Raw genomic sequence first — 19,237 nt, 5'->3', positions numbered from 1 at the left:
GCCCTGAGGCTGCACTTTGCTGAATCAGTACTAACTGGGAATAGATAGGAGGGGAATACCAAGGCAACACGTGTACCAAACTGAATATAAGGCAGAACACAGACCATTGAAACTCAGAATCCTTCTGGTGTGTACTCTGTGCATATCTGAACTATTCTCCTTATTGTCGACAATAAAGTCTTTGCTCTTCAGAGTCCTGTCTCCAGCAGATCGTTTTTGAACACCATCAAGAAGATTTTTCTTTGAACAAGTGAACACAGCTGAATTTTGATTTTTGATCCTTTGTGGCTTGAAACTTCGGTTTCATTCTACCACAACACCCTCTGTAATTTTATAACACCATATGCCATGTGTTCATATGTTTGTTGTCACAAATATGTATTTATTTGAGGATTTTTTTTTTTTATCTGAGATTTGTGGCTTTACAAACATATTTTCTGGCCATATTCTGTTTCCAGACTTTGGCTGCTGCAGTTCAGAAACTTGCAATTCACAGTTTTGATTACCAATATGCCTCGTGTCATTTTGTCTAAAAATGAAAAGGAGATTGCAGTATTTGTACTACACATTTCAGGGCAAAGCATAAATGGTGGGTTTTAACAAACTTGGCAACCCAGTTGGACAGTTTCACTTTCATTTCTGGTGTGAAGAGGCCTTGTCCGCCTTTGTGCTTTCAATCCACACCCACAAATGCTCCAGATGTTTCAGACATGCACAATTGTCCTAATTGTCCAACTGTCCTAGAAAATCTGCATCAGAATTGAGCAACAAAGAGCGATAATGAGACAAGACATAAGAGTATCTCACAGTGCAGTCGAGTAGGAAGTCTTCATTTATAGACACATAAAAGACAAGAGGCAGTGATTGAATTATCACAAGTTGTTTATGTAAAAAAAAATTAGACAAGTCACCAAGTAGTGACATCACCATACTTAATGTACAATATAGCATCTCAAAAAAAAACAAACATTTCATGACAGACATTAATGAACAATATCTACATTCAGAACATGATCCCTCCAAGGAGAATATGTTAGCGCTATACAGTGATCTCTGATTATTACATGTTTACACTGCAGCATGGATGAAAACCCATGAGGCCGTTAGAGACACCAAAAGACAAAAGCTCATACACAAAGTCTGGGCCGCTGGTGGCAAAACAGGTTTCTAATGACATGCTGACAACAGAGAGACAAATGACGGACAGAAAGAGAGGGTGTGGACAGTCAGAAAATAAGAGACGGGAAGCAAATTAAATAAAAAGTGACTAAATATATGTGAGCTTTTTTACCCTTATGAATAAATAAACACATGTAAAGGGGAATGGCAGAGGACAGGGTGTGATCAGACAGGAAACATTCATTCAAGCTAAACGAGCTGTGCGTATTTATCTTTCTCCTTCTTCTTTATTTACAGTAATGGTGGAATTAAAAACTCCCAGGTGAAACTAGTGCAGGTGAACACAAGGACTCACTGATCTTTCTCCACTTTTAATGTGAACACAAATAGATGCATTAACTGAGATCAGACCTGCTGGCCAATTCACACATCTATTACATCATAATCACAGGGATCCTCTGCTGTTCATTAAAAAAACATACAGACAAGTGTATGACTGGAGGAGGATCACTCTACGATACTGTGAAATTACTCTCTGTGATGGATTTACAAATCCAGCATCTTCACTGTACAGTTGCACCACAATCAAACATGTGCACATGTATGATATACAACTGGTGCATGAGTTTAAAAACTGAAAAAATACAGCTTTCTGTGGAAACCGGACAAAATTCTTATGAGTACTGACGTTGGCAATACAGCACAAATAGCCACATGATGCTAGCTTTTGCGGGGGCAGTTTGGTGATGGAGGAAGTGCTGAGAAGCTCAGGGTTTGATGTCAGAGAAGCTTGTGTAGGTCTCACTGCAGCTGGACGATGTGCTGAGGTTTCCAGAGCCACTGCCTTCTGTTAGAAACACACACACACACACACATTGAGGATTAATGTCAGATGTAGTAGCAGACTTGCTCAACTAGCTGTTGTGCTTGTGTTTGCTTGAATACCTGAGCTGGTGAGAGACTGGCAAGACTTGGACTTTCCAATGAGTGTGATAAGATTAGCAGCAGCGATCCAGCCCTCTTTAGAAGTGCTCAGGTTACGCACAAACCTGCAAGAGTGCACACACACAAATACAATTATAGCAGCACCGCTACATATTTTTTCTTATTCCTCATAGGCAGCAGTAAGGCTGTTTTCTCACCACTGTCCATCATCCCCTTCCTTGACCAGCTGCACCATGTCTCCACTCTTCACTGAGAGCTCTTGAACGCTGCCCTTCTCATAGTCAACCATCACGGTGTATTTGCCAGCACACTGTTCAAAGACGAGATAAGGAAACAGGAAAGGATATATTGTAAAATTAGAAAATTAGCACAGAGAATCTACACAAATCAAGAGTTGCATTAGCACAACTGCACGAAATTGAATAGGCCAAATAACTACAGCTGGCATATATTTTCAGTGAAAAAGCTCTTACTAAAACAGCTATATGCTAACTACCTGGCACCAGACAAAAGTCAGACAAAGCTAGCGACCGGCTGGTGAACCCAGCAGAGCACTTAGCAGCTAAAGATATCTCCATCAGGAGCTGGTGGTAGGCCAAATGTCTGGTGGCAGGAAACCTTTAATGAATACTAACGATGCCCTGTGTCTGCTGGAAGTGTAAATAGACCACAGTTTGTTTGTTTGTTTTGCTAACATGTTTAAAACAACAACTTCATGACGTGTGTGCAAAAATGACTGCTGCTATAAGAAAATGTTAATGAAACCCCAGCATTTATTAAAACTGGACTGTTAACTTCATACAGTGTCATATATGGTACACTGCATACAGTTTACTGCATATCTACCACGATGGAAAGAAAAATATAATTCAAAATGCTGAGTTTTACAGAAACGTGCAGCAATTGTTTTAGGAAAGTACTTTACAACAGACAGTATGATGCATGTAATCTAGAGAGGGCTTTGTATGTGATGGAAGGTGTAAATAACCTTAATAATAACCCCAGGGACTCACAAGCTTCTTGGTGTTGTCCTCCTCTGGGTCAGAGTTCAGAGGATCCTCAGCAGAGGAATAGCCGTCATGCTCTTCTGAGGCATCCAGTGACAGCGAGGCCTTGTTCCAGCCTGAGAAAAAGAGACAGACACGTGTTAATTTACAGCATCAATCTGCATTTAGCTGCTGTCAAACATGTGTGGGACCTGCAGTGAAGTGTGAAAAAAAAAAGAGTGAGAGGAAGAACCACGGAAAGCTCTTTTGAACAGAGAAGGAAAAACAGCTGATCCCAGGAATCCCAGCATGGCACAACCAGTTGCACAGCTATTATCATAAAACTCTAAGAGTGGGAAGACGGGCATGCATCTCCACATCAAAGAAACAGTGGCAGGCAAAAATTCCTCCGTATCAGTGTGTGCCTCTACGATTTTCACTAAGCCTAAAAGGAATGTGGAGATGTGGGAGGGCAGAGCAAGAACTGAGAGAGGACGGGTTTATAGTAGTGAAACAGTGGCCCGACACACAGCCAGCGTGAGCCGGCCGGTGCCAGTGTACCTCTCCACTTTGTCTGTAAGAGACTAGAGGTGCTGAACCACCTGGCCCTGCTCAGCTGGAGGGGGGGAGGGCCTGCATCTGGGGGACAGGAGGCAATAGAAACACAGCTAGTCACTCAGCCTGCAGCAGCCACAGCCAATGAACGTCAGCACTGTTACAGACCAATGCTGTGCTCAGGCATCATGGATGAACAACTAAGCAGACAGGGAGAGGATGCAGTTATTGGAGAGCAAGCTAACTACCTTTGAAGCCGAATGGCGTGGGATCGCTCTGGCGTTTTGTCTTGTGATCAGGGCTTGTGGGAGAGCCTGTAGAGCAAGACAGAGGAAGAGGGGTCAAGGATGGTCGTTGAAGGCAGAAAGAAACCAAGACATGGACATTTAAATGGAAGACATTTTCAGGAGAAAAGGACAAAGGACACGTGTGGAACAGCAAATTTTCAGCTCTGACTAAAGCAACACAGACGCACAGTAAACCAAACCGGATCAGAAAAGGCTGAGGAAAGACAGGAAGAAAACGAAGTCTAATAAGGAGAGCACCTGCAAAATACTGCTCATTGTTTGATGTTTTTTGAATGGAGGAGGCTACCATAAAGGACACACAGGCCTTTTTCACAGATGACATATCACAGTGAGAAAAGCACAGGAGCAAATAATCAAATGAAGCATGGCTGACTTCCATGTAGCTGCTTCAGCTTCAGGATCCTGGTGTTGTGCATGATGGCTTAGTGGGACACTTGAGCAGACCGGAGCCATTGTTAATGTTATTAGTAACAGCTGTGCCTTTCCCACTATGAAACGTTCAAGCTGTGAAAAAGGAATTGTGCCGGGTTGAGTAAAACCAGGCTCTAGAGCCGCCTGATACCTGGTGACAGGAGGATCATCACGGGCAATGTGAAACTTTTATCATCAGTAGTCGAGGGCTCTGTGGAGGGAAGCATGCAGTATTTGATCTACTGACCAAATATCTTTAACATATGTTGCTTTTTTTTTTATTTCTTCCTTCAGAGACTTATGTTGATGAATAGCTACTGATATTCGATACCACTCCTACATCTGTTCAGTAAAAATGAAGCCAGCAGCTGCTTAGCTCAGCAAGAAAGCAAACAAGCACATCTCCAAAATGTCATTTTTTAAAATGAATCAAGAAAATTCTTCAACTTCAACTAATTGGAAATACACTGTTTGACTTCACGAATGCAGAGGATGATGTGACATGCTGGATATGAAACTGTCAGTGGCCTGACGTTACCTTTCTGAGCTTTGAGGTTACTGAAGCCCTGCAAAGTAAAGCGCTTTTTAGCCACAGCTGCTCTGTCTGAGGTAGGGCTTGTCACAGCCTCATCTGACCCAGAGGAAAAGCAGGAAGACGGGACAGACAAAGAGAAGGAAGGAAGAGCGTGCGTTAAGTGTAAAGGAAGAAAAGGAATAAATAGGGGAGAAGTTATATGATTTGGTGGAAGTGGCAGAAGTTAAGACAGGGGTTAACCATCAGAGGTACACAAGAAGTGTTGTTTGTACAATACATGCACTACAAATGCTAAAGGGAGATTTTTTTATTTTTATTTTTTAAGGGTTTGATCTGTGTAATTGGATATCTCTTAGTCTCTGTACTCACCTTTTCCTGTGGGCTTTGGTGAGGAAGAGGAGTTGACATCAGGGCTGCAGGGCTCGGCTTTCTTCTCCTCTCCCCTTTTAAAGCTCTTCTGACCAGACTTGAATGGACTGTGGGTGGACAAAAGTGGAGTATAAGCAGCTTCAAAAACCCCTGGAGACATTGATCCTTATTGTCCACAGATTGTATATCTGTGGATTAAAGACTAAACATTACATTTAATTTGTGACAGAGAATAAATGAGGTGTGGAACCCAGACTTACCTGAGACTTACTGCCCCGCTGGGCACAGGAGGGAACTGGAAAACTATGTCTGGTGCCCTCTGCTGGCTGGCCTCTGAAACACAGAGAACACCACTTCATTTCATTTGATTTTTCTTTGATAATCATTACTAACATCATAATAGTGTGTCAGTTTCTGGTAACACATCAGTGTAAACATTAAGTTTAGAAATGTTTTTTAGAGTCCACCCTCTCCCTCTGTACCTCTGCATGCTTCCAGCTGGGTCGTCAGAACCTTCCTGATCTCATTTACCCAAGTGGTTTTTACTTCAGCCGTTGGCGCCTGAAAGGGTCAGACAAATATTACAAGACTCAGTGTGAACTGTATAATACGTACCACTGTTACCTGGAGGCAGACATCCATATGCATCCATATGCAAATGTTTAAATGCAGCACATTGTACTTAAAGGGTAAGCTCTGTGTTCGTTTGTATTCTACTTGGTGTCAACACATCAGCCTCACATTTATAAGCACATGGACAGAGGAATCCACAGACTAGTCATTTTTATGTGTGTATGTACCTGAACAATATAGACCTCTTCTCTGGAATTGCACCAGATTTCAAACTTCTTGTTGTCTCCCTTTGCATTCTCAGTAATGCCGACTGCACTCATCTGTTAAAAAGCAAGGCGAGGTAATTATGCATTTTTTTACACACATAGACAAACGTAGCGACAATCTCAGCGTTGCAGCTGTAGAAGTGCTCACATTCAGAGAATGCTTGAAGCTGTATGAGGGAGCTTTCTCGTAGCCCTCTCCGTTCTCCTCCCTCCTCTTGCAGAACAGCAGGGCCTTCTCGTGGAGGAACAGGTGCCTCTGCATGGGCTTGAAACGGGCCAGATCCTTAACCTTGGCATGACCTTTCTTGTGCTCTGTCCACACACTGAACGACCCCTGCATGAGCAGTTTACCCAGCTCGCTGAGATTACCCTGAGAGAGGAGAGAGTTAAAGACAGATAGAGCTGATCTACTGCACATGTTCTATAATACTGCATAGAGACCATAATTTGATATTGAAACTCAATTTCAGCTCCAGTTAATGTCTCTGGGTTCTGTCTGGTCTTCATTCAATGCCAGTGTTCATCTGGACAGTCTGTGTTCTGACCAGTGTGTCTGTCCTCTAACTAATGTGTCTGTGTTTTCATGGAAGAATCTGCCTTGACTACATGTGACCCTCCCTCCTAATAAAATATTAAGTCTGTCTTATATAGACAGACGCTGAATTTTGCACAACACAGAACTTCCTCATGTCCTCCTTTATTCTCATCCAAACTTCATGAATTATGTGCAATTCCAAAGGAGTCTCAGCTTTCTCCACCTCTCAGTCTGTTTGAACCTATACAGCAGAAAAAGGCTGAAACTAAAATGACTTTCATTAACATATATTTTCTGGATAAATCAATTGATAATTTAATCAATAAAATGTCAGAAAATATGATGATGTCTTCAAATGTCTCCAAATTCTCCCATTTCTTGCAGCTCCACAGCAGATTTAATGTTGAAAACACATCTATCCAAATATCAACCCCGGTCCACCAATACAGGTAACAACTGTTTGACTGATTTGAAAAAATGTGTCTCTGTTGTGAGGTGTAACCTCTTAAACACTCTGATAGTCTTTGAGCTCCTTTTGGCTTTGGTACAATGTGATCACAGAGTGAATACGACTGTGTGCGTTTTTTATCATGTGACGTGATTTTTAACCACTTATGATATCACATATCATATCAGACACTGGGCCTGCAGGTGAACTCTGCAGTGAGCCAGCAGATGTGCTCACTTGATTTCATTTGTAAACACCAAAGGCTCAGGATATATTGTACATAATTTGTTTTTATTTTATCTGTTTTTTTTATTCATATGTGACCTGTTTAGAAATAATAGTAAAAGATATATTAAATATTAAAAGATATTTGTTTTACATGAGTGATTGTGCAGATGAAACACCAGATTATGTTGAAAATCAAGCATTTTCATAGGAGTATATTCGAATTCAAGCAAATAAAAATCACAGTTAAAATTCTGCATTTTCCAAACTTTCAAGACTTTGTACAAACCCTGTATCATCCTCAGTGTCCTATACAAAGCATCTGTTCTCCTGCTTAGTGTCTCACCTCATATCCTGTGATGGCGATGAGGTGCATGGAGTCATTGACAGCTTTGAGGATGCCTAAGATAGAGGTCAGTGCCTCCTGCAGGTCATCAGCGCCGTCACAGCTCTTACTGTACTTCAGCATTTCCTGCAGTCAGAAAAAGACAATAAACATGCAGCTCATAACAATGACTGAGCAGAAACCTCACTGAGAAGACAGCTTAACAGTGCAGCTGATTTATGGAGACCTGATAGCACCGTACCTTCAGTAGCAGCTGATATTTGGTAATCCTCTGAACAGGCTTCAGCAGGTAGGAATCTAAGCCCAGTTTATGCTCCAGCTTTTTCTGACACTCCTGATGGAAATAAAGAGAGAATCGTGTCAGATAAAACACAGCAAATAATATTTATGTAAAAAATTAAAGGTGCTGCCTGTCTGTTCACCTGGAAGAAGGCGCAGTCTGAGCACTGCCTCCAAAGGCTTTCAGAGCGGGGCTTGTTGTGGCAGTACTTCTCATAGATCTGCAGATCTGTCATCTGGAGGAAGGCAGCGAAAGCCATTTGTATTCAAGAAACCTCTCCATCAGCACGGATGAATTCATATCTCTGTGCTCAAAATCTCATAATTCACTCACCCTCTGTAGAAAACACCTTCCAACCAACTCTGGGCAGTCGGTGTACTGCTCCAACTCCCTCAGAAACGTCCTGGAAATGACAAACTCGTGTTACTGATAAAAGAGTGGAAGATGATGAAGAATGCAAGAAAAGATACTGGCATCTGAATAAAGTGCTAATTGGCTTAGCAGTGGTGGATTCAGGTTGTTTGAGGGGTAGAAAAAATAAAAAATGCACCAGCTGCATGCGGTGAGTGAAAGTCGTGATGCATTTACTACACCTCTGTAATACAAACACACAGGGAGCTATTAACTGTTACTATATTACCCTATATACTGACTAATTTCTTGCATGTGGGCAGTCTATTTGGCACTCCATCATGTTTTCTCCACTGGAAGGGCTCCAGTGAGGCTAACATCATGTAAAGTCACAGTGCATTGATATCATGAACGACAGGCAGATGGCGCTCCTTCACCTCCTGTGGAAGTGGTAGATTTCCGGCATGTTGCCGAACAGAACCTCCTTCTTGTTCTGCAAAGGAGCAGGGATGAGGTGAAGCATTGCTGGATTATCCATCTCAGAGGCATATCCCTGTAAACACACAAAAACAACATATGAAACTGAGACACAAGTGAAAGCCAGAGAAGAACAAACACTTGGTGGTGTGAACAAACACCTGCAGGACGCAGAGCAGCTCCTCCACGTAGGCTCTCTCAGTTTCCAGCAGCTCGTTCATGACGTGCCTGCAGACAGACGCAGTCAAAATGAAGGATTTGGGGCTGGCACATTCAGGAAAAACACTCGCAGCTCCAGAAATAATGAGAGAACTGTTTTCACAGAGTCCATCTGCCGTGTAATTTGATTACAGGCGAAAGAGTGGCGGCTGATCCCTCACCTCCTGAGCACCGCCAGGTTCTCCTCCTCCTCTGACAGAGAGGCATGTCTGCTGTTACTGTCTCCGTTGTGCAGTGGGCCGTTTTCCTGGGGGGGAAAAGCATTGGATCAACGTGATGCACAACAAACAAATACAAACTTCAGAGAGCAGTATGTAAGCTCCACTCACTTTCTCACAGTTGTTCCCAGAGTCTGTCTCCGGGCAGTTTTTCTCCTGCTGTGCTCGGTGTGCTGTAGGGGAGGAGGAAAGAGAGTCAGGATGTTGACCTGCTGCACCCTTCCACTGATGTCAGCGCAGGTCGGTTATCTATCCAAGTTATATTCGAGGCATCTTATTTTTTCTAGGCTGCATGCAAAGTTTCTGATAACATGAATTTTAGCATTTTTAGTTAAATCTCTCATTTTTCTTTTCGTATAAATAATCTCAATGTAATCGATCTAGACCTTAATGACTGATTAGGCACCTGTAACATACCGTTTATCTTTTTGATGCTGTTGGTGCTGTTGATACTGCTACTGTCATGTGTTTTTACCTTAAATAATGCTGTAAACACACCTTGATACTTTGAACAATTTGTTGAGCAACAAAATATTTAATATAATATGAAGTGAATAGAGGAGTTTCTTTTAAAACCATAAGATTCAAACCTCGAGTGTGAACTTTATGGATGCTAAGAGATCACCAACATTTCTAAATTCACAAGTACCTCAGTACTTGTACCCCTTACGTATAATCTCTGGGTTTTTATGTCTGCAATGAACATTTTCCTAAAATGTAGCTTTCCAAAATGGCTGACAGGAAAGGTACAGTATAAACTACAAATGAGTCATATTATCCATCCACTCCACCACACATTCAAGGGCTACTGAAAATGGAGTCTAAATGTGGAGCCTGATAATGTACCTTTGAGGGCTACACATAATGTGAATAATATTAGTGCCGAGCAAAGAATGAAGAGCATGAAAGCCTCTAGAAGAGTCTGAATAGGCTCTGCATTGTGTGAAATAAATGGTTCAGGTGTGGATGTGTGGGGACTGACCAGGCGAGCTGAGAGGGGATTTGATGAAGGCTTCGGGTCTGGGGGCTACAGGCTGCACCGGCCTGGTCTGTTTGGCTGCTAGCTTCTTCAGGCTGACCCTCCTCTTGTCAAACATCTCCTGCATGGACGTCTGCTTCTGGAACACCTTCTCCACTTGATCCTGATATGCAGGAAGTTATCAAATGAATGTCAATACCCGACATGTACTGTAATACCAAATGCTTATTGAAGTCATTTTTCTGTCAGCACATTGATATGAGTCTTACCCTAAACTGCTGGTTGAGCACTGCCTCATATTCTCTCCAGATGGTATTGAGGTCTGTCAGTTGGTTCTGGGCCGCACTATCCAGGTAACTCTCCAGCTCCTGCAGGGCTAACTCCGCCCCCTCATGTGACTGACACTTGTCTACTGGCTGAGACGCCAGCAGATATATGCCATCATCAACCCACTTAGAAGCCTGAGGAGGACAGCGGAGGAGGAAGAATCAATAAAATATCAAGAAGCAAAACAAGGCAGGTACACTGGGGGTGTGTGTGTGTGTGTGTGTGTGCGTGTGTGTGTGTGTGTGTGTGTGTGTGTGTGTGTGTGTGTGTGTGTGTGTATGTCTCCTTACCCTCTCCAAACAGTGGTGCAGCTCCATGGCTTTGAGGAGGTGGTCCTTCTTGGCTCTCAGGTTGCTGCTCACATTCTCACTGATTGCTCTGATCTCGCTACATTTGGGCTGAATGGAGTCCTCAGCGTAGTGGGAGTTCTGGATCAGCTCATCACCCTCACGGGCCAACGACAGGGTTCTGTTCAGCACCTCCTGTGGGCCAGTGTGGAGTGATTAACGGTTTTTGCCAATAGGTGGCGCTTCACAGCAACACGATACATTGATATAGCCATGCTGTAACGGCTGTGTCATTTCTTCTTGCACAAAGCCCGAATATTTCTATACAGGATTTAAGTATTACCCCAAAATCATGGCCACCATCAGGAAAATCAACCTGATTGAAATTTGTCTTTTGATGCAGATCTGGATCCAGATCAGGATTAAAAAGTGCTTGATGTATTGTGCAGCTTCGGAAAAGCGATACACTCTCTGCTTGAAATAAGAGTACTATGAATTATTATTCAGAAACAATCAAGAATTATATTACAACAAACTCACATTATAAAGACATTATTCATTTATTCACATCACGGTTAGACAAAGCTTTAATTGTGAGGGCTTGGGTATCACTTACACAGACTTTCTCCTCATAGGTGGTGAGTTCACAGAAGATATGGTCAGCGTGGGCTGGGCTGATCCCCACCTCGGAGAAGGTCGCCAGTTTCTCAGACACTTGCTCCAGCAGAGCCCTCACCTGCAGCAGAACTACCACACTCAGTTTCCGAGCTTAAACAGGGATGTGGACTCAGGTGAGGATGATTTCACCTGAGCTAACAGGCTCCAGCTCACCTCTCTGTAGTTGTGCTCAAAGTGGCGCAGCTGGAGACACTGCTCCAGTTTGGTCTGATGCCTCACCCAGAACTCATCGAAAGCCCTTTCCGTCTCGTCCAACTGAGACAGCAGTCTGAAAGAGGAGCAGAGGAAGACGTTTGAACAGCAAGAGATGGAGAGAGTAAAGAGAAATGAATAGAGCAGGAAATGTAGTGGGGATGATGGCTGATACATTTGATAGTTTTTCTGTGTGTTTGCATGTATGCATGTTATGTAGAGCTAATGCCTGTTGACACGGGGATCAGTGCCCTCAGTGCTGCTTTAAATACTGCACTGACTGACCTCAAAGCACACTGCCTTGCCAAGTATCAGCCCTGAACAAATCACCTGCCACCGGCAACAACAAACCAAAAAAGTCTGCTGGCTTTAGTTTATGTTACATGGCAGGCAGTTAAATGAGATTAACAACAGTTATAGAACTATATCTTTAGTCCAGAGCTGATAAGTTACCATGAAATGGTAGCGTGTGTCTTAAATGTCTAGTTATGCAATGGTTAGAGGTAGAATATTAATCAGTTTGTTTAAATAGTTTAAATATAAGAAGTAATAAATTCAAATACCCATCAGAAATCAACAGAGTACAGTATGTTTTAACAATACACTGAGAGGCTGTAAATAGAAAAAGTTTTATACATTTGTTTAATAAATGGTCTCACTAATTATCAGTTTACGTGATAAATTACTTGACTTTTTAATCAGCTGTCTATTTTTAATAATTCACATAAGACAATAAGATAATAAAAAGCACGCCTTATATTCAGTTTCTGAACAGTGACACAGTGCCACTATATGTACGTTTTGACACCTCATTATTTAAGTGTCAACAGTAAACCAAATAGTGTGTCATTGTAATCTTAATCATTCTCCTTTGAGGATATGTGCTAATGTATAATGGCTGGAACCTGAGCTGACTGTTAGAAAAGAGAAAGCAGATGTGTTAAACAGCTGAAACATTATCACTTCCATCTGCTCATGCTAATGGTTGTTTTTTCTTCTGGAGAATAAGAGCGCGGAGGCTGGTTTTTAGAAGCCATCCTGCAGCTCCATCATCTGTAGTGGTCCTAACCTTTGCACTGTGGCCAGGTTCTCCAGTTCATCCTGGTTCATGTTGTGGTCGGGGTCTCTCACTACGGGCTCATTGATGCTCTCCAGCAGCCTGCTGCCCTGACCCAGAGCCACCAGCAGATCCTCCTACATACACACACAGAGTGAAAATACATCACTAATATACACACCCGATGGACTATAGACAGATATATACAGAGACATTATGTATGTGTGTGTTAATGCCGTTACCTTCATTTTGTCTTTCTTGTTGGTGTGTGTGCTCAGCAGGATGGTTGTGGCCTGGATTTCATTGGGGAGTTCAGTTTCAGCCAGCTCAGTCCCAAACGACTGCAGGGTCTGTGCTGTTTTCTTTACCATCAATGCAAAGCCTTCAATAGCCTGATGCACACAAGACACAACGAAGCCTGTCAGCTTGCACGCTCATGGTGAGTCAAAGTCAGTTTTTACTGGTTGCACATTTCATTGCTGTTGTGCTTTTCTCAATTCTACTAAATTAAACACTTTTAATGGTGGGTTTCACCGTTTCACCCTCGAGTAATGGCCATGTTTTGATTATGTCGTTACCATTTATTATCTTCTATTGCACTATGTTGACATGTATGCAAGACACAGCCAGCAAAGAGGTAGTTTGAGTATCTCAAATTAAACTTTCTCTTATCTGTTTTTAGCTTTTACATGGACTCGTTTCACTGTATGTATTTGTATATCTTGCTCATAAACTGCCTTGGGATGGCAGAGTGTTCCAGTGTTCTGTGGACATGCTAACCACTGAGGTGGTGTATACAGCCTACGTACAGTGCGGTGAGAGATCCACTTCTCATGGCAGTACTCCTGTGTTCCCCCAAGTTCCTGGGTCAGCTGGGTGCGGTCAATGTAGGAGTGCAGCTCAGTTATTGAGCTCAGCATGATCACCTGAAACAGTTACATATTGTTTCATAATTATTATATTATCTAACATTTTATGAGCATTGCATTGAAATTTTCTTTCTTAATAAGTTGGACTGGATATATGAACCACTGACACAGTGTTTCCAGAGGTAAGAGTGACTGTACGCACCGGCACCTTCATCTTGAACTCATCCTTGTTGAACTTGAAGAGGATGTCAGAGAGCGTACGCTGCAGGAGGGTGGTGGGCCTCAGAACCAGAACCAGCTGGAGGTTCCCTGGGAAGGAGCCCTGAAACGAGAGAGTTGATATCAGTTGACTGTCATTTGTGCAACAGAGGAGGCAGGATGCTCCTCCACCCTCCTCCAGTCAATTATAAATCACACTTGAGCACAACATGTTCTGTTCTGTCTGCTGGCAGCCTGCATCTCCTATATTTCTCCTTCCCATTGTCTGCCCCTCTGCGTACCATGTGATGCTCTCGCATGGTTCAGGCATGTATTTGGAGTGTGTAGAGTAGAAGAGAATGGGAAACATGTAGGGGGTGTCGGCCACCGTCCTGCGGCAGGGACATTAATCTTCATGTCCTCTGAGATACTTCTGCATGAATAATGAGGTAGAAAGAGTCACCACCAACTCATACGTGTGTGTAGTCACATGTATTCTTTACCCTGTTTGCACAATGGAGACTTAAACTGGCATGATTTTGATGCATTTGTTAATGATGCACAAGGAAAGGTTTTCCATGTGCATACACGGCATAAACCAAAGATGTCCCAACTAAAGGCAAAGAAAAGAATAGATGTTGTCAGATTATCCTGCTAAAATCTAAGGTATTATGTTGTAGCTACCACAAACTCAGCTCAGCCAATAGAACCAATAAAATGCCAATTAAAATGTCATGACTGACCCTTACGGACAGACTAACCGCTGCTCTGAAAGCAGTTGAATGATGAGAGTGGACACTGATCTCCCCTCCTGAGGCAATGCAATTGTTAATGCAACTTTAATCAGCTAATGACCTAAATGGACGGTTTGCCGGATTGGCTTCCCTTCCCGAGTGAGTTGGGGAATGCTGGTCTAAGCAGAAATGACAGTGAATACATCGGTAATAGAAACCACTTGGGATAGGCACTGTTAATGGAATTAATAAATCAGTTCAGTGTTTGTCCTTTCTGACCCGCCAAAACCAGAAGGAGCAGTGTGGAAATGGTCCCACACCATCTGGAGAAATGAAAGTTATTGTGGGACATGCTGCTGACTTTATTATATTCTGTGTATTTACGGTTAAAGGGTTTAAACATGTTGTGCAGCACATTCAGAAACTGCTTTCCCAAAGGATGTCTGGCAAGAATCTATATTTTTTTTTTTGTTGTCAATAAATCCATAAAAAAAATGCAAATTAAAAACTGATCCTGATCCTGCCAACAAGAATTCCGTGTATAGCCAAAGCGTGATATATCTTATTCCTCTGTGCCACACAGCTCTGTTAATGTCCATAAAGTATTAAAAACACATGAATGAGTCAAACTGTTGGGTGATATATTCCTTCATTATGATGAATGTGGGTGCTGCAGTCTATTTTGAGTCAGTCCCACATACACCATCCTGGTGCCATAAATCCTCACTAGTACACTGACTGATACCCTGTTTGAGAGATTTGAGTGTAAAGTATGCTAAAAACTACAGAAAATATTGAGAGATGCACTGAGGCATTGTTGTTTTCGCTGTTTTCATGGGCTTTGTTGACAGTTGCAACACTACAGAATACACCCAACCTTAACCTTTAAATGTATAATGCAGCTTCTAAGCGTTCAACCGTGTCGCTTGGATCTGTTGTCACTGGCAGTCATGGTCATGGTCTACTTGTCCTTTGTTCTTTGTCACTGATAGGCTGAGAGATAAAAGTAGACACACACACACACACACACACACCCCCCCACACACACACACACCCACCCACACACACACACACACACACACACACACACACACACACACACACACACACACACACACAAAGCCTTAAAGACGCCAGATAAATGACAAGCCAGAGGGGTATGCTTTAGGGACTGACAGTAACTCTGCAGACTTAATTAGGACCAGTCTATAACACACACGTTCTGTCTGTCATCAGATCAAACTCAGCCATGTGTTTCCTTGAAAGACACTGACCTACATTCACATAAGCAAATGTATAGACAAGTGAGCTTATACACACAGACACACAATAAGACAAAGGCCGTCGTTTGACAGTGTAAACATTCAACATCCTCACTTCTCCCTCTCTCACACACACACAGACACAGTGACTGAATAACCTCGCTGAGTGAATACATCAGTGTATGCTCTGACTACAACCTGCTTTAGCTCATGAACTACTCTCCACTACAAATATACAGCAGCCGCTTAAAGAGAACCAGCTTTCATCATCATCATCATCCATTTAGCAGCCTGGCTGAATCATCCCAAACAGGACATTATTGCAGGGACGAGTGAATGCCTCCTATTACCAACCTGTCAGCCTGTAAAAGTCCTCCTTGTGGGATTAATAAGGCTTGATTTAATTTGAAATGAGCGATGTGGTCCCCCACGTCTCTCGAGACCACGGGTGGTGATATTCATCTCATTCTCTCTCTCAGTTATTTCATCTTATATCGCTCTCTGCATTGAGGTATTGCTTCGCTGCCTTCATGATGCTGTGAGGATCTAAATGACCCAAAACATTGTTATTTTATGTAGAACCTTGGCATTAAATTACTTTTTAATATGTAACATGTCTGAAAAATGCAAACCCTCTGTTTCCTCTGTTTTTACATGTCTGCACTACACTGGCTGGGAATCACCGTGCTAAATGTTTATTATTTTAGCCTCCAAAAAAGCAATATGCTGAGAGATTGTGTGATAGGGTGATTCTCCCCCACGCTTCCACAACCCCCTACAGAAAACATAAAGCACAGATGAGAAGATAAGCATTTCAGTTCCAAGACGAGAAAAACAGCTAAAATTAATGAAAAAGAACAGAACCCTGATTTTAGTGCTCCACCACTGCATTCCCTATCAGTTCTCCATCTAAAAAACAGGATGTAATAAACAATTAAGCAGCAGTGAAAGTGGTGATAACTGTTTTGCTTCCTGCAGAAGCATTCAGCAACTGATTACACTGCCAAATGAACGTCCTGAAACACAGCGTGCCCTTTAACCTGGCGAGTATCATTTATCCTTTAATTAAACAGACTCAGTATCTTAATTCCCTTTTGGCCATTTATGATGTGCAAATACATTTTTCAGTAGTAAATAATGTGATGCAGAGGTGATGAATGAGTGAACAAAAGAAACGTCGTCTCCCTGTATTTTTTTTTTTTTTTTGGCATGTGACTGTTTATTTGTCCCTGTAGCTATGGAAACACATGGCAGGCTGCGATGGTGATGGGAGAGAGTTCAAGGACGGGGTTGGCTCATATTAACCTCCCCCACAGGGTGGTAGTGATATCAGTGGTGGAGCTGTGGGAGAGAGATGTGGATGCTCTGACCACCTCTCTGTGCCTGACAAACCCCTTCTCAAAACACTAGACAATGCAGACAGAAAGTAAGTGCGTGGTCAAACGTACACACACAAAGACAAACTCACTGCAATGCGAAGCAGGGTCCCCTTGACGGCTGCCCATCGGTCTTGCCGGCGATCGATGACCAGGATGAAACCCACATCAGTCGAAGACAAACTGGAACACATGTTCACAAATTTAACAATGATCTATTCTACCCAGCTAGATGAGGTGAGCAGAGCTTGATTTCACAGCAAAGTGAATGGAGACAGGGGATCAACTTTTAGCTTTCACTGACAGAAAATATTAAATCAGACCCTGCAGAGCTGTCTGGAGGGCCACGGACAATGTCTGTCCTACAGCGTAATGACTACTTATGGGCACTTTTAGGAACAGAAAAGCCCTCAGTAAACACAAGAGCTCACATAGGCAGAAGCAGAAAAACATACATGTTCTTTTCTATCGGCGTGTGCACAGTGAGACAGCAGAGAGCCTAAATGCCTGTTCACAGCTCGCTGCTTTGTTACACTGCTCTTTATCTTCTTAGACAGCCGGTGCAGTCCATAAAAGGAGAAGCCGTGAAGCACCTCCAGTTTTCTTGGCCTCCAGTCCCCCAGATCTCTCCCTGCACCCCCCCCTCCTTCCACTGCTGTCTTCTCTGGTCCAGGAAAGAGGAAGGCTGTATGGTTTACACTCCACCAATTATCATTGACCACCAGGCTCCCATATACATACATGAAAACATGATGCCCCTACAGCATAGGTGCACATGAGCACCCCAGCACTGTGTGTCATGCAGAAATATCCAAGTAATCCTCAAGTGTTGGCTTTCATGTCCACCATTCTGCAACTACTAAATACACGAACAGGGTGGCAGCAGATTAAAAGAGCAGTCCTTCTGAAAATAAAGGCAAAATAAAGCACGGGAGATGAGGATGTGTCTCAGAGGCGGTTCCAAGTATGTTGTGCTGGTTGAAGGAGAGGAAACCAAATGTTTTAGACAGTCACAGCATCCAGCCTGTCCCCCCTGCACTGCATCTATCAGCCATCCAATGAGACACTGGGAGCTGCAGAGACACTGGCCTATCACAAGAGGGCTGCACAGTTATGAGCAGCTCTAGCAGCCAGTTGGCAGAGCTTTACAGATGTCAGGGGAGGGGACAGGCCAGGATGCTCCTGTAAGCATGAGGGTTTCATTTCAATACAGAATGTTTATTCATGGTGCCTCTACTTTCTCTCACTGTGACATCTACATTTAGAGTGGTACTTCTCATCCTTTTTTCTGCACCTTCCCTCTCCTTTCATCTTCTCCTATTCTCTTCCTCCATCAGCTCTGCACTCAATCATCCACACCGACTCTCAAAGCCACTCTGGCTTTCAAAGCACAAACTGCTTTACATCTCAGCCACAGAAGAGGAGGAGGAGGAAGAGGAGGAGGTGGAGGGGGAGAGAGGGAGAGTGGTGACTTTTTCTGCCTCTAAGACATTTACAGCTGCTGAGATGAGAGGGCAGTTTATGATGAAAATACAGCACCTGAGGCTGAGGGAGAAGACGATGAAATGGCCCAAACTGTGTGTTGTGTGTGTCAGGTGACTTCTGCTTGTGTCCAAGTAATATATATTAACAATAATAATAATATAAAATACATATATTTTAAGTAATATATGTCATATCCTATATATTGGGACTATGGGTGTAAATTAAGCTACGACATGGCAGATTTTCAGTGACTAAATGTAAATGCCTATTAAGGGAACTACACCTTATAAATAGATGAATAAATAATCAGCATCATATATGGATTGTGATTTTGCATCAACTCTGTATTTATACTAAAATATAAATAACAATTCAGAATTTTGGTTGGTTACAAAAATGTAAATGGACACATGAACGTTATAAATCATTAATACTTTGAATAGTTATCATATTGTATTGTAAACAGTCTCATATATAAACGGTTTAATTCATAGAACTTGCATGGTGATGTTGCTGCTGCACATGCACGAGTGTCCTCATAATAATTGGATTTCTCGGGGCAAACTGTTTAGCTGTGACTTGTGAAAAAGCTCTGCCTAATAGCAATGCGGTGATGAGGGAAATTTG

The 19,237-nt window shown here is 42.6% G+C and overlaps 1 protein-coding gene across 9 annotated transcripts in view; it reads right to left on the bottom strand.

Moving 5' to 3' along the window:
- Positions 1-864: 864 nt before the first annotated feature.
- mcf2lb (mcf.2 cell line derived transforming sequence-like b) overlaps positions 865-19,237 on the bottom strand; it is a 36,732-nt gene continuing 18,359 nt past the window's right edge. For 4 of the 9 annotated variants that reach the window (XM_076746616.1, XM_076746614.1, XM_076746617.1 and 1 more), the window contains exons 4-33: positions 17,218-17,308; positions 13,758-13,877; positions 13,496-13,612; positions 12,929-13,078; positions 12,699-12,823; positions 11,591-11,705; positions 11,376-11,495; positions 10,763-10,954; positions 10,415-10,606; positions 10,149-10,308; positions 9,278-9,339; positions 9,110-9,195; positions 8,891-8,957; positions 8,690-8,805; positions 8,235-8,304; positions 8,044-8,136; positions 7,863-7,955; positions 7,622-7,747; positions 6,216-6,437; positions 6,029-6,121; positions 5,711-5,789; positions 5,489-5,561; positions 5,229-5,335; positions 4,863-4,955; positions 4,476-4,535; positions 3,854-3,919; positions 3,078-3,187; positions 2,262-2,374; positions 2,065-2,168; positions 865-1,966 (exon numbers count right to left, since the gene is read on the bottom strand). In XM_076746616.1, the coding sequence (XP_076602731.1) occupies positions 1,887-1,966; positions 2,065-2,168; positions 2,262-2,374; positions 3,078-3,187; positions 3,854-3,919; positions 4,476-4,535; positions 4,863-4,955; positions 5,229-5,335; positions 5,489-5,561; positions 5,711-5,789; positions 6,029-6,121; positions 6,216-6,437; positions 7,622-7,747; positions 7,863-7,955; positions 8,044-8,136; positions 8,235-8,304; positions 8,690-8,805; positions 8,891-8,957; positions 9,110-9,195; positions 9,278-9,339; positions 10,149-10,308; positions 10,415-10,606; positions 10,763-10,954; positions 11,376-11,495; positions 11,591-11,705; positions 12,699-12,823; positions 12,929-13,078; positions 13,496-13,612; positions 13,758-13,877; positions 17,218-17,308 (3,295 nt within the window). In that variant the 3' untranslated portion in view covers positions 865-1,886. Of the gene's footprint in view, positions 1,967-2,064; positions 2,169-2,261; positions 2,375-3,077; positions 3,188-3,611; positions 3,690-3,853; positions 3,920-4,475; positions 4,536-4,862; positions 4,956-5,228; positions 5,336-5,488; positions 5,562-5,710; positions 5,790-6,028; positions 6,122-6,215; positions 6,438-7,621; positions 7,748-7,862; positions 7,956-8,043; positions 8,137-8,234; positions 8,305-8,689; positions 8,806-8,890; positions 8,958-9,109; positions 9,196-9,277; positions 9,340-10,148; positions 10,309-10,414; positions 10,607-10,762; positions 10,955-11,375; positions 11,496-11,590; positions 11,706-12,698; positions 12,824-12,928; positions 13,079-13,495; positions 13,613-13,757; positions 13,878-17,217; positions 17,309-19,237 lie in introns of all 9 variants that reach the window. The other 5 variants (XM_076746619.1, XM_076746615.1, XM_076746620.1 and 2 more) reach the window with 3 other exon arrangements.

The sequence above is a fragment of the Chaetodon auriga genome, chromosome 13 (genome assembly GCF_051107435.1).
Source record: "Chaetodon auriga isolate fChaAug3 chromosome 13, fChaAug3.hap1, whole genome shotgun sequence".
Classification (NCBI taxonomy): Eukaryota; Metazoa; Chordata; class Actinopteri; order Chaetodontiformes; family Chaetodontidae; genus Chaetodon; species Chaetodon auriga.
This window is presented reverse-complemented; position numbering and strand designations above follow the sequence as displayed.